We start from the raw sequence: 26534 nt of genomic DNA, 5'->3' as shown, positions 1-26534 counted from the left end.
AAGGATACAACAATAAAGTGTACCAATGTCAAGTCTCTGCTGTCTGTATTTACATGTGCTAGTTATGGTGTTTGTTAAACATTTTACAATCATTTTAATAAAATGTATTAATAATTATATTATTAATTAATACATGGTACTGTACTTTTGAAAAAGCAATATTAAAATTCAAAAGAAAACCAAAAAAAAATAAACAAATATTATATTATTGTATGTAAGCAACATGTATTTGTTAATTACATAATGTAATATACTAATAAGTACAAGAAGCAAGCAAATTATTAATAAATCACTGTTGCGGCTTACGTTTGGTTCATGGAACGACTGTACTCAACATTAACCAAGAAGGTGAGTTTCGACAAGTTTAATAATTAATGCGCTCTGTTATGTACTAATTTGTTTTACTTATTACTTATTATTCTGTTTTTTTTATCGAAATACTTGTGTCAACATTAACATCAACATGACATACGGTCCTACCATATTTCTTTGTACCCCCACTCATTGCAAAAATGTCCGTCAACAATTTCGCGGAAGAGTTTTATGTGATAGTGACCATAAGTATTTTATATAAGTGTAGTAGGCCTATTTCAAACTAAGTATCTAACTGACACCAAATATTTCTATTAGAAGAGGTTCTGAATAATAGCATTACGGAGCTTTCGAGCGACGAACGACGACCGACCTAGGTTGAGACAATCGTAGGCCTACGTCAGTCGACACCTGGATCTAGAAACCATTATACGATGACGATGCGCACAATGAATTAATATGACCGAGGTTGGTCGTCGGTAGTAATCGTCGCAAATCGAAACTTCCTTATTAATATATGTACAATAAATATGGTAGGAAATTGGCCGGTAGTGAGCAACAGATCAGTACCAGAATGCAAGGCAGATTTACCAAAGCCTCTTAGTGATGGGTTCTGGAGAAACAATATATGGACATCATTGCAATGCAAGACAAAACAATGGACAAAACAAGAAATTACCAAATGCATAAACGGAAGACGAATAATGTTAATGGGTGATTCTACAATGGTTTTATGAGTTGTTGAAAACCATGAAGAAAGCCGAAGGAAAGTGTAATAAGAAACATTTTCGTCATCATAGTAAGACTATGATGGTTGATTTCTATTTCCATCCGTATTCTCTTTTTTCTAGTAATTTTCAGAAATACCGCACTGGAAAATGGGAGTACGAAATATTAGATAACCTTAAAGCAAGAACTTGTAATTTATACGTCATAATGGTGAGTCCCTGGGCTCATTATGCGCATTGGACCAAAGAAAGTTTCATTGTAAGGTTGCATCTTTTGCGAGAGACACTTATACGATTCATGAAACGTTGCCCGGCTGCAAAGATACTGATAAAGTCTCCACACCCTCGAAACCACAGTTCAAATAATTCATTAATATACGGTAGTGATAGAATATTATATGACATTTACGAGCTATATATTAGCATTTTCTCGGGGTTAGGTATTCATATTTTAAACATCTGGGATATGAACTTATCGTATCCGTGTAGGAATGCTATACACATGCCGACACCAGTTATTCATCAAGAACTTGTTTTGATGTTTTCGCATATATGTACTGTATAGTAAATTAAAAATGTCAATTATTGTATTTTGTTTATTTTTTATAGGGTCTATGTATAATTAAACGTCCTGTTTGTTTATTATGACAAATATTCTCTCTACTTATTAAAATCTAAAATTTACGGTCAATTTAAAAATCAAACATTCTCTTTATTCACAAGATGAGCACAGTATTCACGCACATAACTTACATGACTAGGCAAGGACGTAAAGCCGCAACGCAAGAGACCAATGAAGATCGATGGATTATTTCGAAGGGCTTGTGATCAGGGTCAATTCGTCTGCGTTAAGTCGTCTACACTATTAAACTAGTTTGATAAAAAAGAGTAATGTGCTCAAATACATGGTGATGATATGGCGCCATATGTCCATATATGGGCACATCAAAATTCTTGTCAAATAAATTGTGATAGTGTAGTAGTTTTTTACTATAGAAATTTCATGAGACAGAGAATATAATTATATAGAAAAAAAGAAACAGTATTGTCACAATAAATATTTCAAACAATGTTAAAAATATATTGTCCACCTGAACAAATAATCTAAAAAATTGTTGTTGATTATGGCATTTTAATGTTGCATAATATATTTTCACTTTGACAATTTATTTACCTAAAAAACTGTAATAGTGGAATGTTTTAGAATTGAAACGATAAAGATATATATATATATATATATATATATATACGGTTGGGGCGACTTTTTCTCATTCTCACAGATTTCCCCATCTTTATCGTTTCAAATTAATTAATTAAATTTCAGTATATCACCGGGCGGTTTAGAATTAATGTTCTTTGCCTGTTCTGTTTATATATATATATTTTTCTCATTCTTTTTAGAATTTAGGCGGTTTAGAATTAATGTTCTTTGCCTCATGTGTTTATATATATAAAAGTATCTCTTCGGAGATCCCGCCTCGTGAATAAAAATACTGAAAGATGAGGGCGTATCAATTTGATCTCTGTTGCGCGTGCGTACAACTGAGGACTAGTGCTGTTCCGCCGTACCACGCCGAGAATGTTAAAGAGTCGTTATCCAATCGAGTTCGAACAATACCATGAAAGCCCCAGTGGTCTAATGGTTAGGACATCTGCATATCAAGCAGGCGGTCTGAGTTCGAGTCTCGGTTGGGGCGACTTTTTCTCATTCTCACAGATTTCCTCATCTTTATCGTTTCAAATTAATTAATTAAATTTCAGTATATCACCGGGCGGTTTAGAATTAATGTTCTTTGCCTCATGTGTTTATATATATAAAAGTATCTCTTCGGAGATCCCGCCTCGTGAATAAAAATACTGAAAGATGAGGGCGTATCAATTTGATCTCTGTTGCGCGTGCGTACAACTGAGGACTAGTGCTGTTCCGCCGTACCACGCCGAGAATGTTAAAGAGTCGTTATCCAATCGAGTTCGAACAATACCATGAAAGCCCCAGTGGTCTAATGGTTAGGACATCTGCATATCAAGCAGGCGGTCTGAGTTCGAGTCTCGGTTGGGGCGACTTTTTCTCATTCTCACAGATTTCCTCATCTTTATCGTTTCAAATTAATTAATTAAATTTCAGTATATCACCGGGCGGTTTAGAATTAATGTTCTTTGCCTCATGTGTTTATATATATAAAAGTATCTCTTCGGAGATCCCGCCTCGTGAATAAAAATACTGAAAGATGAGGGCGTATCAATTTGATCTCTGTTGCGCGTGCGTACAACTGAGGACTAGTGCTGTTCCGCCGTACCACGCCGAGAATGTTAAAGAGTCGTTATCCAATCGAGTTCGAACAATACCATGAAAGCCCCAGTGGTCTAATGGTTAGGACATCTGCATATCAAGCAGGCGGTCTGAGTTCGAGTCTCGGTTGGGGCGACTTTTTCTCATTCTCACAGATTTCCTCATCTTTATCGTTTCAAATTAATTAATTAAATTTCAGTATATCACCGGGCGGTTTAGAATTAATGTTCTTTGCCTCATGTGTTTATATATATAAAAGTATCTCTTCGGAGATCCCGCCTCGTGAATAAAAATACTGAAAGATGAGGGCGTATCAATTTGATCTCTGTTGCGCGTGCGTACAACTGAGGACTAGTGCTGTTCCGCCGTACCACGCCGAGAATGTTAAAGAGTCGTTATCCAATCGAGTTCGAACAATACCATGAAAGCCCCAGTGGTCTAATGGTTAGGACATCTGCATATCAAGCAGGCGGTCTGAGTTCGAGTCTCGGTTGGGGCGACTTTTTCTCATTCTCACAGATTTCCTCATCTTTATCGTTTCAAATTAATTAATTAAATTTCAGTATATCACCGGGCGGTTTAGAATTAATGTTCTTTGCCTCATGTGTTTATATATATAAAAGTATCTCTTCGGAGATCCCGCCTCGTGAATAAAAATACTGAAAGATGAGGGCGTATCAATTTGATCTCTGTTGCGCGTGCGTACAACTGAGGACTAGTGCTGTTCCGCCGTACCACGCCGAGAATGTTAAAGAGTCGTTATCCAATCGAGTTCGAACAATACCATGAAAGCCCCAGTGGTCTAATGGTTAGGACATCTGCATATCAAGCAGGCGGTCTGAGTTCGAGTCTCGGTTGGGGCGACTTTTTCTCATTCTCACAGATTTCCTCATCTTTATCGTTTCAAATTAATTAATTAAATTTCAGTATATCACCGGGATATGAACTTGTCATATCCGTCTATGAATACCGTACACATGCCGTCACCAGTTATTCACCAAGAACTTTTTTTGATGTTTTCACATATATGTCCTGTATAGTAAATTAAAACCTGTTTGTATTTTGTTTATTCATACTTGAAACATAATTAAACGTCCTGTTTGTTTAATAAATGACAAATATGATTTTTCTTGAATGTAAAAGTTAAATATTTGTATTTACTTTATAATTCTATTCACGAGATCATGTGGCAATCGCGCTTACTATTCTGTTTAATTATACTTCATAAATAAAATTCAACATAAACACAACGTTTACTTTAAACGCATTCCAAGAGGATAATAATAATAAACCAGCGTTTCTTTTTGTATATAAATTGTAGCAGGGAAAAGTTAAATTACAATTTATGTAATTTAACTCTTCCCTGATTGTAGCCTCTTGAATAGACTTGGCCCAAGTCGGTAGTCATTGATTTTTGTTTATGTTAATCCACCAGTTGACGTTTCGATTTTTGTCTGAAATGTGAGCTCAAGTATTATACGTATGAAACGCCATTGTGCCAAAATAATTATATTTTTACTAATTTTACTAAAACCTTGAATTGCAAATTTCAATTTGTGTAGACATATTTGAAAAAAAAAACTTTTCAAACAAAAGTATTCGTATACTCATTTATCACCTGTCTAAAACCCACTTGACTGCAATAGAGCAATATCTTTTTAAATACGTATAATGTACCATATTTTGTATTTGATTGTCTTTCTGGAGAATAACTGAATTTAAATTTCATCACCATGTTTGTGAGAATGGCAATACTACCACAAGGATACAACAATAAAGTGTACCAATGTCAAGTCTCTGCTGTCTGTATTTACATGTGCTAGTTATGGTGTTTGTTAAACATTTTACAATCATTTTAATAAAATTTATTAATAATTATATTATTAATTAATACATGGTACTGTACTTTTGAAAAAGCAATATTAAAATTCAAAAGAAAACCAAAAAAAAATAAACAAATATTATATTATTGTATGTAAGCAACATGTATTTGTTAATTACATAATGTAATATACTAATAAGTACAAGAAGCAAGCAAATTATTAATAAATCACTGTTGCGGCTTACGTTTGGTTCATGGAACGACTATACTCAACATTAACCAAGAAGGTGAGTTTCGACAAGTTTAATAATTAATGCGCTCTGTTATGTACTAATTTGTTTTACTTATTACTTATTATTCTGTTTTTTTTATCGAAATACTTGTGTCAACATTAACATCAACATGACATACGGTCCTACCATATTTCTTTGTACCCCCACTCATTGCAAAAATGTCCGTCAACAATTTCGCGGAAGAGTTTTATGTGATAGTGACCATAAGTATTTTATATAAGTGTAGTAGGCCTATTTCAAACTAAGTATCTAACTGACACCAAATATTTCTATTAGAAGAGGTTCTGAATAATAGCATTACGGAGCTTTCGAGCGACGAACGACGACCGACCTAGGTTGAGACAATCGTAGGCCTACGTCAGTCGACACCTGGATCTAGAAACCATTATACGATGACGATGCGCACAATGAATTAATATGACCGAGGTTGGTCGTCGGTAGTAATCGTCGCAAATCGAAACTTCCTTATTAATATATGTACAATAAATATGGTAGGAAATTGGCCGGTAGTGAGCAACAGATCAGTACCAGAATGCAAGGCAGATTTACCAAAGCCTCTTAGTGATGGGTTCTGGAGAAACAATATATGGACATCATTGCAATGCAAGACAAAACAATGGACAAAACAAGAAATTACCAAATGCATAAACGGAAGACGAATAATGTTAATGGGTGATTCTACAATGGTTTTATGAGTTGTTGAAAACCATGAAGAAAGCCGAAGGAAAGTGTAATAAGAAACATTTTCGTCATCATAGTAAGACTATGATGGTTGATTTCTATTTCCATCCGTATTCTCTTTTTTCTAGTAATTTTCAGAAATACCGCACTGGAAAATGGGAGTACGAAATATTAGATAACCTTAAAGCAAGAACTTGTAATTTATACGTCATAATGGTGAGTCCCTGGGCTCATTATGCGCATTGGACCAAAGAAAGTTTCATTGTAAGGTTGCATCTTTTGCGAGAGACACTTATACGATTCATGAAACGTTGCCCGGCTGCAAAGATACTGATAAAGTCTCCACACCCTCGAAACCACAGTTCAAATAATTCATTAATATACGGTAGTGATAGAATATTATATGACATTTACGAGCTATATATTAGCATTTTCTCGGGGTTAGGTATTCATATTTTAAACATCTGGGATATGAACTTATCGTATCCGTGTAGGAATGCTATACACATGCCGACACCAGTTATTCATCAAGAACTTGTTTTGATGTTTTCGCATATATGTACTGTATAGTAAATTAAAAATGTCAATTATTGTATTTTGTTTATTTTTTATAGGGTCTATGTATAATTAAACGTCCTGTTTGTTTATTATGACAAATATTCTCTCTACTTATTAAAATCTAAAATTTACGGTCAATTTAAAAATCAAACATTCTCTTTATTCACAAGATGAGCACAGTATTCACGCACATAACTTACATGACTAGGCAAGGACGTAAAGCCGCAACGCAAGAGACCAATGAAGATCGATGGATTATTTCGAAGGGCTTGTGATCAGGGTCAATTCGTCTGCGTTAAGTCGTCTACACTATTAAACTAGTTTGATAAAAAAGAGTAATGTGCTCAAATACATGGTGATGATATGGCGCCATATGTCCATATATGGGCACATCAAAATTCTTGTCAAATAAATTGTGATAGTGTAGTAGTTTTTTACTATAGAAATTTCATGAGACAGAGAATATAATTATATAGAAAAAAAGAAACAGTATTGTCACAATAAATATTTCAAACAATGTTAAAAATATATTGTCCACCTGAACAAATAATCTAAAAAATTGTTGTTGATTATGGCATTTTAATGTTGCATAATATATTTTCACTTTGACAATTTATTTACCTAAAAAACTGTAATAGTGGAATGTTTTAGAATTGAAACGATAAAGATATATATATATATATATATATATATACGGTTGGGGCGACTTTTTCTCATTCTCACAGATTTCCCCATCTTTATCGTTTCAAATTAATTAATTAAATTTCAGTATATCACCGGGCGGTTTAGAATTAATGTTCTTTGCCTGTTCTGTTTATATATATATATTTTTCTCATTCTTTTTAGAATTTAGGCGGTTTAGAATTAATGTTCTTTGCCTCATGTGTTTATATATATAAAAGTATCTCTTCGGAGATCCCGCCTCGTGAATAAAAATACTGAAAGATGAGGGCGTATCAATTTGATCTCTGTTGCGCGTGCGTACAACTGAGGACTAGTGCTGTTCCGCCGTACCACGCCGAGAATGTTAAAGAGTCGTTATCCAATCGAGTTCGAACAATACCATGAAAGCCCCAGTGGTCTAATGGTTAGGACATCTGCATATCAAGCAGGCGGTCTGAGTTCGAGTCTCGGTTGGGGCGACTTTTTCTCATTCTCACAGATTTCCTCATCTTTATCGTTTCAAATTAATTAATTAAATTTCAGTATATCACCGGGCGGTTTAGAATTAATGTTCTTTGCCTCATGTGTTTATATATATAAAAGTATCTCTTCGGAGATCCCGCCTCGTGAATAAAAATACTGAAAGATGAGGGCGTATCAATTTGATCTCTGTTGCGCGTGCGTACAACTGAGGACTAGTGCTGTTCCGCCGTACCACGCCGAGAATGTTAAAGAGTCGTTATCCAATCGAGTTCGAACAATACCATGAAAGCCCCAGTGGTCTAATGGTTAGGACATCTGCATATCAAGCAGGCGGTCTGAGTTCGAGTCTCGGTTGGGGCGACTTTTTCTCATTCTCACAGATTTCCTCATCTTTATCGTTTCAAATTAATTAATTAAATTTCAGTATATCACCGGGCGGTTTAGAATTAATGTTCTTTGCCTCATGTGTTTATATATATAAAAGTATCTCTTCGGAGATCCCGCCTCGTGAATAAAAATACTGAAAGATGAGGGCGTATCAATTTGATCTCTGTTGCGCGTGCGTACAACTGAGGACTAGTGCTGTTCCGCCGTACCACGCCGAGAATGTTAAAGAGTCGTTATCCAATCGAGTTCGAACAATACCATGAAAGCCCCAGTGGTCTAATGGTTAGGACATCTGCATATCAAGCAGGCGGTCTGAGTTCGAGTCTCGGTTGGGGCGACTTTTTCTCATTCTCACAGATTTCCTCATCTTTATCGTTTCAAATTAATTAATTAAATTTCAGTATATCACCGGGCGGTTTAGAATTAATGTTCTTTGCCTCATGTGTTTATATATATAAAAGTATCTCTTCGGAGATCCCGCCTCGTGAATAAAAATACTGAAAGATGAGGGCGTATCAATTTGATCTCTGTTGCGCGTGCGTACAACTGAGGACTAGTGCTGTTCCGCCGTACCACGCCGAGAATGTTAAAGAGTCGTTATCCAATCGAGTTCGAACAATACCATGAAAGCCCCAGTGGTCTAATGGTTAGGACATCTGCATATCAAGCAGGCGGTCTGAGTTCGAGTCTCGGTTGGGGCGACTTTTTCTCATTCTCACAGATTTCCTCATCTTTATCGTTTCAAATTAATTAATTAAATTTCAGTATATCACCGGGCGGTTTAGAATTAATGTTCTTTGCCTCATGTGTTTATATATATAAAAGTATCTCTTCGGAGATCCCGCCTCGTGAATAAAAATACTGAAAGATGAGGGCGTATCAATTTGATCTCTGTTGCGCGTGCGTACAACTGAGGACTAGTGCTGTTCCGCCGTACCACGCCGAGAATGTTAAAGAGTCGTTATCCAATCGAGTTCGAACAATACCATGAAAGCCCCAGTGGTCTAATGGTTAGGACATCTGCATATCAAGCAGGCGGTCTGAGTTCGAGTCTCGGTTGGGGCGACTTTTTCTCATTCTCACAGATTTCCTCATCTTTATCGTTTCAAATTAATTAATTAAATTTCAGTATATCACCGGGCGGTTTAGAATTAATGTTCTTTGCCTCATGTGTTTATATATATAAAAGTATCTCTTCGGAGATCCCGCCTCGTGAATAAAAATACTGAAAGATGAGGGCGTATCAATTTGATCTCTGTTGCGCGTGCGTACAACTGAGGACTAGTGCTGTTCCGCCGTACCACGCCGAGAATGTTAAAGAGTCGTTATCCAATCGAGTTCGAACAATACCATGAAAGCCCCAGTGGTCTAATGGTTAGGACATCTGCATATCAAGCAGGCGGTCTGAGTTCGAGTCTCGGTTGGGGCGACTTTTTCTCATTCTCACAGATTTCCTCATCTTTATCGTTTCAAATTAATTAATTAAATTTCAGTATATCACCGGGCGGTTTAGAATTAATGTTCTTTGCCTCATGTGTTTATATATATAAAAGTATCTCTTCGGAGATCCCGCCTCGTGAATAAAAATACTGAAAGATGAGGGCGTATCAATTTGATCTCTGTTGCGCGTGCGTACAACTGAGGACTAGTGCTGTTCCGCCGTACCACGCCGAGAATGTTAAAGAGTCGTTATCCAATCGAGTTCGAACAATACCATGAAAGCCCCGGTGGTCTAATGGTTAGGACATCTGCATATCAAGCAGGCGGTCTGAGTTCGAGTCTCGGTTGGGGCGACTTTTTCTCATTCTCACAGATTTCCTCATCTTTATCGTTTCAAATTAATTAATTAAATTTCAGTATATCACCGGGCGGTTTAGAATTAATGTTCTTTGCCTCATGTGTTTATATATATAAAAGTATCTCTTCGGAGATCCCGCCTCGTGAATAAAAATACTGAAAGATGAGGGCGTATCAATTTGATCTCTGTTGCGCGTGCGTACAAATGAGGACTAGTGCTGTTCCGCCGTACCACGCCGAGAATGTTAAAGAGTCGTTATCCAATCGAGTTCGAACAATACCATGAAAGCCCCAGTGGTCTAATGGTTAGGACATCTGCATATCAAGCAGGCGGTCTGAGTTCGAGTCTCGGTTGGGGCGACTTTTTCTCATTCTCACAGATTTCCTCATCTTTATCGTTTCAAATTAATTAATTAAATTTCAGTATATCACCGGGCGGTTTAGAATTAATGTTCTTTGCCTCATGTGTTTATATATATAAAAGTATCTCTTCGGAGATCCCGCCTCGTGAATAAAAATACTGAAAGATGAGGGCGTATCAATTTGATCTCTGTTGCGCGTGCGTACAACTGAGGACTAGTGCTGTTCCGCCGTACCACGCCGAGAATGTTAAAGAGTCGTTATCCAATCGAGTTCGAACAATACCATGAAAGCCCCAGTGGTCTAATGGTTAGGACATCTGCATATCAAGCAGGCGGTCTGAGTTCGAGTCTCGGTTGGGGCGACTTTTTCTCATTCTCACAGATTTCCTCATCTTTATCGTTTCAAATTAATTAATTAAATTTCAGTATATCACCGGGCGGTTTAGAATTAATGTTCTTTGCCTCATGTGTTTATATATATAAAAGTATCTCTTCGGAGATCCCGCCTCGTGAATAAAAATACTGAAAGATGAGGGCGTATCAATTTGATCTCTGTTGCGCGTGCGTACAACTGAGGACTAGTGCTGTTCCGCCGTACCACGCCGAGAATGTTAAAGAGTCGTTATCCAATCGAGTTCGAACAATACCATGAAAGCCCCAGTGGTCTAATGGTTAGGACATCTGCATATCAAGCAGGCGGTCTGAGTTCGAGTCTCGGTTGGGGCGACTTTTTCTCATTCTCACAGATTTCCTCATCTTTATCGTTTCAAATTAATTAATTAAATTTCAGTATATCACCGGGCGGTTTAGAATTAATGTTCTTTGCCTCATGTGTTTATATATATAAAAGTATCTCTTCGGAGATCCCGCCTCGTGAATAAAAATACTGAAAGATGAGGGCGTATCAATTTGATCTCTGTTGCGCGTGCGTACAACTGAGGACTAGTGCTGTTCCGCCGTACCACGCCGAGAATGTTAAAGAGTCGTTATCCAATCGAGTTCGAACAATACCATGAAAGCCCCGGTGGTCTAATGGTTAGGACATCTGCATATCAAGCAGGCGGTCTGAGTTCGAGTCTCGGTTGGGGCGACTTTTTCTCATTCTCACAGATTTCCTCATCTTTATCGTTTCAAATTAATTAATTAAATTTCAGTATATCACCGGGCGGTTTAGAATTAATGTTCTTTGCCTCATGTGTTTATATATATAAAAGTATCTCTTCGGAGATCCCGCCTCGTGAATAAAAATACTGAAAGATGAGGGCGTATCAATTTGATCTCTGTTGCGCGTGCGTACAACTGAGGACTAGTGCTGTTCCGCCGTACCACGCCGAGAATGTTAAAGAGTCGTTATCCAATCGAGTTCGAACAATACCATGAAAGCCCCAGTGGTCTAATGGTTAGGACATCTGCATATCAAGCAGGCGGTCTGAGTTCGAGTCTCGGTTGGGGCGACTTTTTCTCATTCTCACAGATTTCCTCATCTTTATCGTTTCAAATTAATTAATTAAATTTCAGTATATCACCGGGCGGTTTAGAATTAATGTTCTTTGCCTCATGTGTTTATATTATATAATAATATATATATATATATATATAAAGATGAGGAAATCTGTGAGAATGAGAAAAAGTCGCCCCAACCGAGACTCGAACTCGGACCGCCTGCTTGATATGCAGATGTCCTAACCATTAGACCACTGGGGCTTTCATGGTATTGTTCGAACTCGATTGGATAGCGACTCTTTAACATTCTCGGCGTGGTACGGCGGAACAGCACTAGTCCTCAGTTGTACGCACGCGCAACAGAGATCAAATTGATACGCCCTCATCTTTCAGTATTTTTATTCACGAGGCGGGATCTCCGAAGAGATACTTTTATATATATAAACAGAACAGGCAAAGAACATTAATTCTAAACCGCCCGGTGATATACTGAAATTTAATTAATTAATTTGAAACGATAAAGATGAGGAAATATATATATGAAGCTCTGCCAACTTCTCTGGCTGTTTTACTTATTGTTTTGATATAGCTTTTCGCTTTTTTCTCTCCATTGAGATCCAGCCACTGATACCCACAGCATTGTCATTTTTTTAGTAATTTGCCTTTGGATTTATATATATATATATATATATAGGTATTTATTCATAAAAAAACACATAAATAGTACAAACAGAAGGCAGCCAACGAAAAATTCTGCAAACAACGTACAAAGTATAGTATAGAGTACCTGTATTTAAAAAATCGTAAGATTTCCAAAGGTTTCACTTCCGCCGTGGTAACTCACTTCCGCCGTGGCGTTCTGTAATTTGCCGTGGTGTTCCATTATTAATTTGCCGTGGTGTTTCAATACTAATTTGCCGTGGTGTTTCGTTTTTAAGTTGCCGTGGTATTTTTGTTAAATTGCCGCGATGTTTTATTTTTAATTTGCCGTGATGTTTTATTTTTAATTTGCCGTGGCTTTTTTCAAATTGCCGTGGCTTTTTTCAAATTGCCGTGGCTTTTTTCAAATTGCCGTGGCTTTTTTCAAATTGCCGTGGCTTTTTTTGAAAAAATTGCCGTGATATTTTTTGAAAGTTGCCGTGACACTTATAGGCCACCGTAATAATATGCCTACGTACCTGTATTCTGTGGGTGTTGCTAGCCAACTCTTTCATAAAATGGTATGCATTTTCGGTAATTGGTGTCTTCTTTTTCTATATGTGGTCTTAGATGATCGGCAAGTTTCCTGAATGTGTCTCGTGACATTCTAAAATGGCTTTTGAATTGTCCATCCGAGAAATTTGTAACCACCGACATCCAAAATTCACGACCGTGGTTCCTGTTTAGTGACCATATAGTACGGTCAACCCTACCTGCCCCAACTGCGGCCCCCGTAATATACGCAGCTATCAAATTATGCAACTGCTGGGCATGTCGCCGGCGGGCTAGGGCCGACCGCCTACTATATTCTCGTCGGTTTCTGCGTAATTTTCGAATAAACTGCAATTGCATATTATTGGCCATTACTACAAATTCATTATATGCCAATTGAATGTGTAATAAAACTGTAAACAAACCGATTACTTCTTGGAGTTCCATCGCTAACCTTCACGCGCGTTTTTATGTTTTCCTACCACAATAAATACTTCTTAAAAGCAAAGAACTTATAACACAAGAATCTCCTGTTCTTCAATTTGCATTCAAAACACAGTATCGGAAGTACAGGGTTAAAAGGTCAAACTGGGCGACGCCATTTCACAGCATGGAGAAGCGCCCCCTCCAAACTAGGAAGTCAATTACTCTACCCCCATAGAGTATTAGCAGATCCCCTCTATGGTTTTGACTTTCTAATTTGATGCGGGCGCCCTACTCCTCAGTCAATTACTCGACCCCCCCCCCCCCCCCCTAGAGTATTAGCAGATCCCCTCTATGATTTTGACCTTCTAATTTGATGCGGGCGCCCTACTCTATGGCTCACAATGGCGCCACCCATAGTTCTATTCTATCCCAAAATGCCTTTCGAAATTGTTACGCGCTTCGGACGAACAGGAGATTCTTGTGTTATAAGTTCTTTGTTAAAAGCCGATACTGAATTTAGTTTTTGAACGTACCACCGTTTAAGTTTAAAGAAAGCGTCACGTTGCTATGCGCGCCGCCGGGAACCATTTGTTTACGCCCTCTATATAACCCCGTAAGTATCCAGTTTCCTATTCCCAACATACGTGAACAAAAGAGGGGTTGGTTGAGGGATGGGAAGAGGATAGATAGAAAGAGGAATTTTTAAATATATTCTTTATCCACTCAGTAACGAAATATTTGGTTCATGTTTTATAGGCCTAACAATAATATACTACTAAATACAGTAAAATACAGTAAAACATTTGCGATTTAATACTTTGTTAAAACTGTCATAGTCGATTGAAATAGCAAATGTAACGATACACCACTACGACGTTTATATTTTTTGTAATTACTAAATTAATACAAACGTTGAAAAGCAACTGTCAGTAATATAGTTTATTTGTATATTATGTGTTTATAATCTAAGTGTAGGGCCTACCCACACTCACAGTAATAAAGTTTATTTGTATATGTTAATATTATATATAACAGTACCAACACTCACAGTAAGAAATTTGCGATTCAAATGGCGACTTAATACGTATTTACAGTATTGTATAGTGTTTTAAGTTTATTCTCTAAGGGTCCATAAATTTACCTCCATGGTTAAACCAAATAATATGGAATGTTCTATTCATCGCAAATGAATACATTTGTATAAACGTATATTAAATCTATCAAAATAGTATTTTTTAAAGAAATATCGGCCTTTCTTCAACATTATGATGCTGTACTCGAGCTGTTCAACCGGTTTTCACCTATTAAAAACAATTATCGGGGGAGGATAATCGTATTATTTTGTGCGGGTATTTTTCAAGATGGACATCCATTAAACAGTGTATACCACGTTCGGAAAACACCCCTATTTGGGGCAAATCGTTGAACCTAAATTCGTTTTCATTGTCAATAACTAATTATCTAACTCAATTTAATTAAACAGGGTTACATCAGGTGGTTAAAATCAGTACTGAATGTACGAACCAACTTTATATACCATCGAGTAAAAATTCTAGAAGTAAGGCGCGATTTACCGAATTTTGTCCTTATTACGTAAATTTATATATATATAGCTGAGAATTAGGTTCAAAAGTCGTCGTCAATACCTAATCACTTCAGGGACCTATAGGGCCTACATTTACTGTGGTTTGGAGAAGATAAATAAATTTTAAACGTTACGTAGACATAATCAATCCAATTTATGTTTTGTTTTACACACATACACAAAACAGGGAAAAATAAAAGTTTATTGAAAGAATAAACTTTTACAACCGATTCAGTGAGTTTCATATTCCATTATCATAAATTCAGAAAACAGACATAATAGATTAGTCTTCACGAGTATGTCGTCAGCGTGACTTACTCGACTCGAGTCTCGTGTGAATGCTATATGTCAATTCCATATAATTTGCTGCTGAGTATTATCACCGTCATATTTATAATATTTATCAGCTTTTATAAAGAAACAGTCATCAGTTGGTGTAATATAATTTACGGTAAGTTGAATTTTATAATATACATGATTATCCTGCGAGAAGTACGCCTTTTTGACGGAAGAAATCTTGGAGAAAATAAGAATTTTAAACAATGACTTCTATTCGATATTGAACTCCATGCTTAGCTGATTAGGCTCGATAGTTTTACGTGGGACGTATCTTTATTTAAAATTTGCCAACTAACGAAGGCTCGTATGGGAACATTTTTTAGTATAACATGTTCTCATAAAAAAGAGCCACAGGATATCCATGGAGTAAAGAATTCTTTACTCCATGGGATATCACTCTATGATTAAAACAAAATGTCTGACCTCCGTAGGCTACAGCTATGCAATTGGGGAAAAATATTAATTGGAAATCCGCCGCCATTTAGTTTGCGTTGACGAAACTACATACGTAAAAATCTGATCATGGATTCCTCCATTGTGTCTGTTTCTTTCGATATTTGCTATATTCTGTTATATTCATAGTCTAGGCTATTCTTTTAAGAAAATGGGATCGATCCAGAAAATGTCCCAAAGACAGTATGTATAATACAGTATAATTCGGTTATGGTCGGAGCGTTCAGAACAGCGATAACACTGCCTTACGGCTATGTAAAAGATAAAAAGCCAGTAGGCCTACATGTCATACATGTGTCAAAATAAAAAGATGCGTGTTACTGTTAGAGAGATATACCCGCATATACAATTTAAAAACAAATCAGTGGAAATAATATATTTTACTTTGGTGCAATTGTATTCAACACACTTGCATACTGTATTGTATTTAACTTCAGCGAAATGTTCGTTCAACCTTAGTGCACAGAATTGTGATTGCATTTAACTAAAGTGTAGGCCTCTAAACGGTGCAATTGTCCAACCAACCGTGCTGAAATATACGATCTGAAACCAAAAACCGTAAACCGATACGATACATATGAATCTCTTGGTGCAAATTTTGCAACCAAACAGTGATTTTTAATATGTACCTATTGAGCTGTTTATCTAATTATAGGTTCATACCAAGTTCATGCAACCCAAGTCTTGTCATCGACCATTATATAGGAGGGGGGTCAACCATTGTGACTACAACTAATTTCCACAATTATCGATTACATTTTTGAACCAAGGAAATTAAAATGACATAAACTAGTATAGTATGAACATTTCCAGACTTTGTAATAATTACTATCTATTCATTAAACAGTTCACAGAAAGATATACATAACCATTACCCAAATGATAAATGGTAGATCCCAGCTTTCTAGCATTCAACATCTTAATTTGACAATTGTAAATATAAAACACGATATATAGAACTAAATAACACCTAATAATTGTTCCTTATATATCAAACATTAGAATGATATAAAAATTAAAAAGGTACTTACAATTATATAATGCAAAAATTAATCCCAAACTTAGCTACAATCCAACGGTTTGCCAACTGAATGCTTGATAACACAGACAAACCCTATTTGAATTTTGCCGCGTTTTTGAGGATTTTTTAGATTTTTTCAAAATAAATTTTGTTATTTTGACACAGTCTATTTTAAGCCAATGCTCATAAGAAAAGTATATAAGGAATCTATGAATATTCAGCTTTCTTTTAAGAAACTATCCAAAATGATTGATGACCTACAAGTGATCTTAAATTGCAAATAAAACACTGCGCACTGTGAGCGGGCAATGGATGGTGAGTTTTAAAACGTAAAATGACACATACTTTTTGTAACTTTACAATTTAAAACATATATCATAATGTTCAGTATTGCCTACAGTTTATTTTGAGCTACTATCCAAAAGAATCCGATTTATAATAGCCGAGATATTTAGGTGGGAACATGAAAATCAAGTGTTTTGTAGAATATCACGATGCGAAATCAGTGGTATTCATGTCCCAGCGGAGTGTGTTGAGGCAATTTTTAGCTATTTCGTTGCTCAAGAGATTCGTATGTTCAATGTATTATTCAAATATACAAAAGTAACAATTCTGCATAGTTACTGCAGGGGAAAACTAGAAAATGTATTTATTATAGAGATAAAAGAAACAAATGTAGTCGTATAAATGAGAATGAACAATCAATCCGTACATTATTCAAAAACAGTTTTCGATCCGATTATTCATAAACCTACTCGACGGTGCATGAATCCCAACAAATCGATTTAGAAACAATGATAATGGAATATTCGGATTAAAAACAAAATCATGTGTAAGTCCCCTACCAAGCTCTAAGTAGATAATGGGATATAATAATAATAATTGATTTGGAAGCTACACTTTTGAAACAGTGGCACACTTCTTGAATGAAGGTTCGTCCAGAGTAAGTAGAATAAAAGTTATAGACAAAAATGATTTAACAATAGGCCTATTTACAAGGAGTTTGTTTCAATGAGTTTCGAACCTAGCCTTCCAGCCGGATTGTATCAGATATCCGGAAATATTATACATAGATGAGTTGTTTCCGCTGCTTCCTTTCAAAATATACGTATTCTAATTAGTATAGGATGTGTATTAATTAATGTTTATTTTTTCTTATTACAGATGGTACAACTTGAGTTGTGTGTTGCATCAAAATGCTTTCAAAATTAAAGATATTCATTGTGGCATGTGTTATCTGTTCACTCGTTGTAATTGTAAGTATCATAGATAGTAATATTGATTTATATTTTGTATCCCTAATAACAGATTATATTATTACGAACTTCCGTAAGTCAATGTGTTGCAATTTACTCGTAAACCTATGCACTTACATTGAATAGAATTGCAAGTAAGTTGAATGAAATTGCACTTAAGTTGAATGGAATTACACTTAAGTTGAATGTCACACGTGTCAGAAGTGGCAAATCCAGAAAATTATCAATTATTTTATTCATTTTTGTGTATAGGCCAAGTCTAAGAAACTTCAGTTGCCTTGATGGTGCGTCCTAGATAAGAAATCATTATTATAACGAATTTATTTATAAATCTAACAATATTATATGTGGCGTAAAACAGAATATAGGTCTGAAAAAGCACAGATAAGAAATATCAAACACTAATAATATGTAAATTAGAATAAAAAGTCATGTATTTTGTCAAAATATGTTTTTCAAGTTGTTTATGCTTTTTTTTTTGGAAATAGCAATTGTTGAGGGCAGCACAACAGAAAGAAAATCAGTAGACCATTTACCATACAGTGGTCCGTTTTACCTCCCCTACGTAACTGTTCTATTTATCGGGGATGGTTTAATATGATATAATATACTTACTTCCTATCACTGGAGTGTAACCTGCAAGTAGTAGCCTAAGGTGTATTCATATATTTGCCATTACATTCGGTTAAAGACCAGAATTAACGTAATGTTGACATGATGAGTTTAAATTACTTTACATCAATGTTAATAATAATTATCCAAGAAATTAAAAATGTTCAATAAGTCATTAAGCTGAAAAATGAGATTTAGTTGACTTTACATTCACTACAGTGGAAGTATTTCACCCTAGGAAAGTTACCTAACAACTGACCAATCAGATAAGGCCATTATATGATGACAAGACAGAATAGGCACACTTGATTTGATGCTCAGTTTTCTTTATATCTTCAGGCAAAAATAAAGCTGTCTCCTTATGACCAACCTTATGGCATCGGGCAAAACGTTAAAACACAGGTAAGTCATTCCTCTGTAGATTGCTCTATGATTAAAACAACGTACTGTATACACCAAGAATTCCTAAAGTTCTATCAATGTCGTGGTTCGGGAATCCTTAATATTGATTCGCTAGGTTTAGACCATTAAGGTTTGGTTTGTGAAGCCATGTATCCCATGCAACAAACCAATACGCAAGATGAGGCTGTATTTACTCTGTATCATTTATTTTTCTAAACAGGAACAAACCCTGGATCCAATACACCAATTTCATACTACTAATCACGTCAACCTGGTAAGTTATCCAATTAACTTCAACATGGTATGTTATACAACTAACTTCAACATGTATGCTATAGTATTGGCGAAAAGTCATGTATTTTGTCAAAATATGTTTTTCAAGTTGTTTATGCTTTTTTTTTTGGAAATAGCAATTGTTGAGGGCAGCACAACAGAAAGAAAATCAGTAGACCATTTACCATACAGTGGTCCGTTTTACCTCCCCTACGTAACTGTTCTATTTATCGGGGATGGTTTAATATGATATAATATACTTACTTCCTATCACTGGAGTGTAACCTGCAAGTAGTAGCCTAAGGTGTATTCATATATTTACCATTACATTCGGTTAAAGACCAGAATTAACGTAATGTTGACATGATAGAGTTTAAATTACTTTACATCAATGTTAATAATAATTATCCAAGAAATTAAAAATGTTCAATAAGTCATTAAGCTGAAAAATGAGATTTAGTTGACTTTACATTCACTACAGTGGAAGTATTTTACCCTAGGAAGTTACCCAACAACTGACCAATCAGATAAGGCCATTATATGATGACAAGACAGAATAGGCACACTTGATTTGATGCTCAGTTTTCTTTATATCTTCAGGCAAAAATAAAGCTGTCTCCTTATGACCAACCTTATGGCATCGGGCAAAACGTTAAAACACAGGTAAGTCATTCCTCTGTAGATTGCTCTATGATTAAAACAACGTACTGTATACACCAAGAATTCCTAAAGTTCTATCATAATGTCGTGGTTCGGGAATCCTTAATATTGATTCGCTAGGTTTAAACCATTAAGGTTTGGTTTGTGAAGCCATGTATCCCATGCAACAAACCAATACGCAAGATGAGGCTGTATTTACCCTGTATCATTTATTTTTCTAAACAGGAACAAACCCTGGATCCAATACACCAATTTCATACTAATAATCACGTCAACCTGGTAAGTTATCCAATTAACTTCAACATGGTATGTTATACAACTAACTTCAACATGTATGCTATAGTATTGGCGAGAATCCACACTTTAAAGAAATACAGTATATAACATGTCTTACTCAGACAACAACTAAAACAACTTCTGCAGAACCAACGCTCACGCAGCCTATTCAATATAATCATTCACCTGATATGCAAATACGCCCGCGAATACCAGTAGTGAACAATAGCAATGCAATGCAATATATTGCGCCACCAATAATGTAGGTATAAGAAACTTCGGAAGCTTTCCGATCCATTACAATAATAGTATTTATTTGAACTTACACCTTTTTATTGGCGACACTCAAAGATAATTGATGCGTTCGTATAAACAAAACAAAATAATCAATACAGTAATAACATACTTAGGCTAAAATAAATATCTATAAAAATATAGGCCTACACACGCATACTGTAAATGTGGAAAGTATAGGCCATTGTCAAGCAGATATTCTAGTAGATCTCCAGAACACATTTGAAACGAAACTTACATTACAATCAAATTAGTTGTGTTAAGAAGTAGTTTAAGCCAGCGATATAATTCCATTTTTACTAAACGACAAAAATATTTACTTCGTAAAATATCATGTAAAATATTTATTGGTATTCAACCAATCATGGAGGAAATATTTCCTGTATATTTCCTCCATGAACCAACCAACCATAAATTACAGACGTGTCGTGTTCATAATGGGGGCTTCTGCTAGCCATCTGTAATCGGAGGTTTTCCAATTCATCTATATCCGATTTATTTACACCATACACCAAAGTAAACCCTATTGAAGTTATCAACAATTATCTATAACAGACTTAATATAGGCAATCAACCTATTACCTTTCTTACAACACTTTCAAATTGTTCGTGGTCATTCAAATTTCTTGAAATAAGCACACCTGAGTATTTATATGACTCAGCTTCATATAACCGTCACCTAATTTCCATTTTCTCCTTATTGATTCGTTTTCCAAATACTAATATGTTTGACTTCTAAAAATTAGAACTAAGTTTCCATTCTTTTGCAAAAGTAGAGGCTAAATCAAGCATTTGGTTCATTTCCAATTCATTGTTTGCAAGTAGTGCATATCATCTGTCCACAATAACTAACTAGTTTCCATTGATTCTTACTCCTAAACCATTTGATATAAGTAATTTCTTAAATTCATTAGAAAAAAATACAAAAGAGAACTTGTGGTAAAACACACCCTTGTCATGGATTACAAATTATTCCGTTTCAAGACACTGTGGACACTACATGAAACATTTTCAAATAATTTGTCATCAATCTCCAGGCTTTACCTCGAATGCCTGATTGGTAGAAAGATTTTAATAAACCATTCCTCCAAACACTCTTTTCAAGGTAAATATGTGGTCCTCGCATCTATGAGAAGCACGAAAGTCACCCTGGATTTCCGATATAAAACATCTATAGTAATTTGATAGTGCATGGTTAAAATTATGTTGAAAATCTTGGACATGCAGTTATTTAGATCACTCAGGGCCCCTTTTTTATATATTGATATAAATTATATATGTTCCATCAGTCAGGTCGTTCAAGTTGGATGCATTTATCAAACAGAGCAAGTAATGATAATGGGATGACCCCCGTTTTTCAATGATTCACTAGTAATTCCATCCAAACCAGAGGTTTTTATTGTTTTTTTGCGAATTAATTGCTTCTTCCACAGTATCAATATCATATAAAAATAGGACAAGATTGTTCTTTCGAGAGAAAAAAAAATGTCCACAGCAGGAATTGAACCATGGGTCTCAACTGTGAGATACAAAACCATTATTTACTCAATTCTTTCAGCGCCCTGTCCTCTCTTGATTGGCTATACTTAAATTCTCCCGAATTATTAACAACGAGAAAATTAGCTATTATGATACAGTAATTAACTAATGTCGAATTTCGTCAGTTTATTTCAGATTCCTTTTACAGTTGCTCTATATCAGAAAATAATTCGATGATTGATATAAATAGATCATCTATATATTTGAAGAATCCAGACAGACCTGTTAAAGTTGGTGATTTCTTTCGTGTAATAATCCAGGCACGTGATCAGTATGGCCAATGTACAAGTGGATGTGATTTTTTCTATGCAACAATCAATTCTAAGGAAAACCACAACACAGGAAAGATAACCGATTTAAAAAACGGTACATATGAGGTGTTGTTCTTCGCCGGTTGGCCTGGTATCGTCAACATTTCTATTGTTCTTGTCCATCCATCAGAAGCAGTGGATTTTATTGAACAGGAAATATGGCCTTTGGAAAAAAGGTTGGCATGGAAAGGATATTTTGAAATAAATAAAGCAGAAACACAATTTTGCAGTATTAGTCAAAAAGCATTACTTGGCGTTGATAAATGCCAATACAGCCATCCATTAGCTATGGGAGAAACTGTATTCTTTTGTGATAAACCTATGAACTCGTCATGCGATAGGTTGAGTTGGCTGCAGACGAACGAACCTTATATTGGTAGCGTGTTTTCCAAGTTGTATTCATCTCATCAACAACTATTTTCTAAGTATGACTATATTTGTTTTAATTGAAAACATTTTAAAACATTATTCAATTTAACTCAATTATTGCTTGCAATTCCGTCTTCCAAACGGTGTATCTTTATTAGTACATGTAGTACAATACCACTGGTTTTTGGGCAGTATAGTATTTTTTGGTATATTTGGAAAAACAAATATTGATAATTACGGTACACTGTATAGCAATTTGTAATAACCATACTATTTGTAGGAATGTTTTTTTTATTTAAAAACATATTTATACAGGATAAAAACATATCAGGTATAGATGTAGCACCTTTTACATATGGTCCTGTTTATAGAAAATAAAAGTTTAAAAACATAGGCCTACATACAAATTCTTTAAAACTCGCTAAAACAGTAAAAAAACAATAAAAAGTAAAAAATAGAAATGTATATTTACGATAAAAGGAGTGAAAATACAAAAAAGGAATAACACAAATTTGTAATTGACCAAAGCACGGACAGTGACTTAAACAGAGGCAATAAAATAGTTTTAAAAGACAATAAATAAATAAAATCCCTAAATACAATCATTATCAATAAAACTGTTCGCAAAATGTTAAAATGGTGAGGATTTGTTATCATAATGTTGGAAATAGAACACTGCAATACATCTGGCTAATAATGTTACATTAAACTCATTCATGTTACTTTTAAGGTCTGTCACTTATGCCCGTCTGGTTCAAGGGACGACTTTAATCAACATCAGCAAAGAAGGTAAGTTTGACAACCTATCGCACACAATCCTCTAAATGCGATCTTTATGACAACGTAAGTTAAGCAGAAACCCCATTAGGGCGTTCAGTAAACGACAATTTTCTTGTTGAATCGAAACCTCTTCAAAAATGAAATGGAACGAGGTTTTCTATGAATTATACGAAGTCCGAAATAAAAAGAAATGAATGAATGAATGAATAATCAAATTCCAAATCAACTTTACACAGTGACGTTTTACTATAGTTTGTATATACAGTAGATGTTATGTTAATGAAAAGTAAAACAAACATATTGAATGAAGTACACGGTAATAATGAAAATTAAATAAATGTTTGTTTACGGTAGGAAATGTGCCGCTTGCGATTAGCAGATTACCACAATGCAAGGAAGATTTACCAAAGCCTCTCAATGACGGGTTCTGGACAAACGATGTATGGACATCATTGCATTGCAAGACAAAACAATGGACAAAACAAGAAATTACCAAATGCATAAAAGGAAAACATATGATTTTAATGGGTGATTCTACAACAAGGCAGTGGACTGAACAATTGCTGAAGATTATGGGAGTGACAAGGAGTAAATATACTACTAAACCGAACACTAAGCACATTCGACATCACAGCACTTCTATGATGCTTGATTTTTACTTCCATCCGTACACTCTTGGTTCTCCAACGTTTTATTACCGAGTCGGAAAATGGGAGTATGAAATATTAAATAATCTTACAAAAAATGACTGCAAATACGTAATTATTGTAAGTCCCTGGGCCCATTATCTCCAATGGACGAAAGACAGTTTCACTGAAAGGTTGCAACTTTTGCGAGAGACACTTGTCCGATTCATGAAACGTTGTCCGAACGCAAAGATAGTGGTGAAGACCCCGCACCCTCGGAATCATCCTTCGACTAATTCATTAGTATACGCTAGCGATAAAATAGTATATAACATTTACAAGTTATTCATTAACATTTTCTCAGGGTTAGGTATTCATATTATAGATATCTGGGATATGAACTTGTCATATCCGTCTATGAATACCGTACACATGCCGTCACCAGTTATTCACCAAGAACTTTTTTTGATGTTTTCACATATATGTCCTGTATAGTAAATTAAAACCTGTTTGTATTTTGTTTATTCATACTTGAAACATAATTAAACGTCCTGTTTGTTTAATAAATGACAAATATGATTTTTCTTGAATGTAAAAGTTAAATATTTGTATTTACTTTATAATTCTATTCACGAGATCATGTGGCAATCGCGCTTACTATTCTGTTTAATTATACTTCATAAATAAAATTCAACATAAACACAACGTTTACTTTAAACGCATTCCAAGAGGATAATAATAATAAACCAGCGTTTCTTTTTGTATATAAATTGTAGCAGGGAAAAGTTAAATTACAATTTATGTAATTTAACTCTTCCCTGATTGTAGCCTCTTGAATAGACTTGGCCCAAGTCGGTAGTCATTGATTTTTGTTTATGTTAATCCACCAGTTGACGTTTCGATTTTTGTCTGAAATGTGAGCTCAAGTATTATACGTATGAAACGCCATTGTGCCAAAATAATTATATTTTTACTAATTTTACTAAAACCTTGAATTGCAAATTTCAATTTGTGTAGACATATTTGAAAAAAAAAACTTTTCAAACAAAAGTATTCGTATACTCATTTATCACCTGTCTAAAACCCACTTGACTGCAATAGAGCAATATCTTTTTAAATACGTATAATGTACCATATTTTGTATTTGATTGTCTTTCTGGAGAATAACTGAATTTAAATTTCATCACCATGTTTGTGAGAATGGCAATACTACCACAAGGATACAACAATAAAGTGTACCAATGTCAAGTCTCTGCTGTCTGTATTTACATGTGCTAGTTATGGTGTTTGTTAAACATTTTACAATCATTTTAATAAAATTTATTAATAATTATATTATTAATTAATACATGGTACTGTACTTTTGAAAAAGCAATATTAAAATTCAAAAGAAAACCAAAAAAAAATAAACAAATATTATATTATTGTATGTAAGCAACATGTATTTGTTAATTACATAATGTAATATACTAATAAGTACAAGAAGCAAGCAAATTATTAATAAATCACTGTTGCGGCTTACGTTTGGTTCATGGAACGACTGTACTCAACATTAACCAAGAAGGTGAGTTTCGACAAGTTTAATAATTAATGCGCTCTGTTATGTACTAATTTGTTTTACTTATTACTTATTATTCTGTTTTTTTTATCGAAATACTTGTGTCAACATTAACATCAACATGACATACGGTCCTACCATATTTCTTTGTACCCCCACTCATTGCAAAAATGTCCGTCAACAATTTCGCGGAAGAGTTTTATGTGATAGTGACCATAAGTATTTTATATAAGTGTAGTAGGCCTATTTCAAACTAAGTATCTAACTGACACCAAATATTTCTATTAGAAGAGGTTCTGAATAATAGCATTACGGAGCTTTCGAGCGACGAACGACGACCGACCTAGGTTGAGACAATCGTAGGCCTACGTCAGTCGACACCTGGATCTAGAAACCATTATACGATGACGATGCGCACAATGAATTAATATGACCGAGGTTGGTCGTCGGTAGTAATCGTCGCAAATCGAAACTTCCTTATTAATATATGTACAATAAATATGGTAGGAAATTGGCCGGTAGTGAGCAACAGATCAGTACCAGAATGCAAGGCAGATTTACCAAAGCCTCTTAGTGATGGGTTCTGGAGAAACAATATATGGACATCATTGCAATGCAAGACAAAACAATGGACAAAACAAGAAATTACCAAATGCATAAACGGAAGACGAATAATGTTAATGGGTGATTCTACAATGGTTTTATGAGTTGTTGAAAACCATGAAGAAAGCCGAAGGAAAGTGT

The 26534-nt window shown here is 35.1% G+C and overlaps 1 protein-coding gene across 1 annotated transcript; it reads left to right on the top strand.

Annotated features, from left to right (window-relative positions):
* The first annotated feature begins 15387 nt into the window (after positions 1–15387).
* On the top strand, positions 15388–25441 carry LOC144836115 (NXPE family member 4-like). The gene is made up of 9 exons (XM_078691310.1): positions 15388–15472; positions 17999–18090; positions 19042–19104; positions 19325–19378; positions 19978–20040; positions 20263–20316; positions 22272–22882; positions 23557–23615; positions 23961–25441. The coding sequence occupies exons 2-9, from the start codon at positions 18031–18033 to the stop codon at positions 24725–24727; spliced, it is 1731 nt and encodes a 576-aa protein (XP_078547436.1). The 5' UTR covers positions 15388–15472; positions 17999–18030; the 3' UTR covers positions 24728–25441.
* The last annotated feature ends 1093 nt before the right edge of the window (positions 25442–26534 follow it).

Source organism: Antedon bifida, chromosome 2 (genome assembly GCF_963402885.1).
Source record: "Antedon bifida chromosome 2, ecAntBifi1.1, whole genome shotgun sequence".
Lineage (NCBI taxonomy): Eukaryota > Metazoa > Echinodermata > Crinoidea > Comatulida > Antedonidae > Antedon > Antedon bifida.
Note: the sequence above shows the minus strand (reverse complement) of the source record. Positions and strands in the feature narration are given on the sequence as shown.

What these genes read in the sequence shown, in the direction of transcription:
- LOC144836115 (XM_078691310.1), top strand. Translation starts at nt 18,031, where the DNA reads ATGCTTTCAAAATTAAAGATATTCATTGTGGCATGTGTTATCTGTTCA. An exon ending in GGCAAAACGTTAAAACACAG is followed by an intron (nt 20,041 to 20,262) that starts GTAAGTCATTCC and finishes TTTTCTAAACAG; the next exon opens with GAACAAACCCTGGATCCAAT. An exon ending in CTAATAATCACGTCAACCTG is followed by an intron (nt 20,317 to 22,271) that starts GTAAGTTATCCA and finishes GAATTTCGTCAG; the next exon opens with TTTATTTCAGATTCCTTTTA.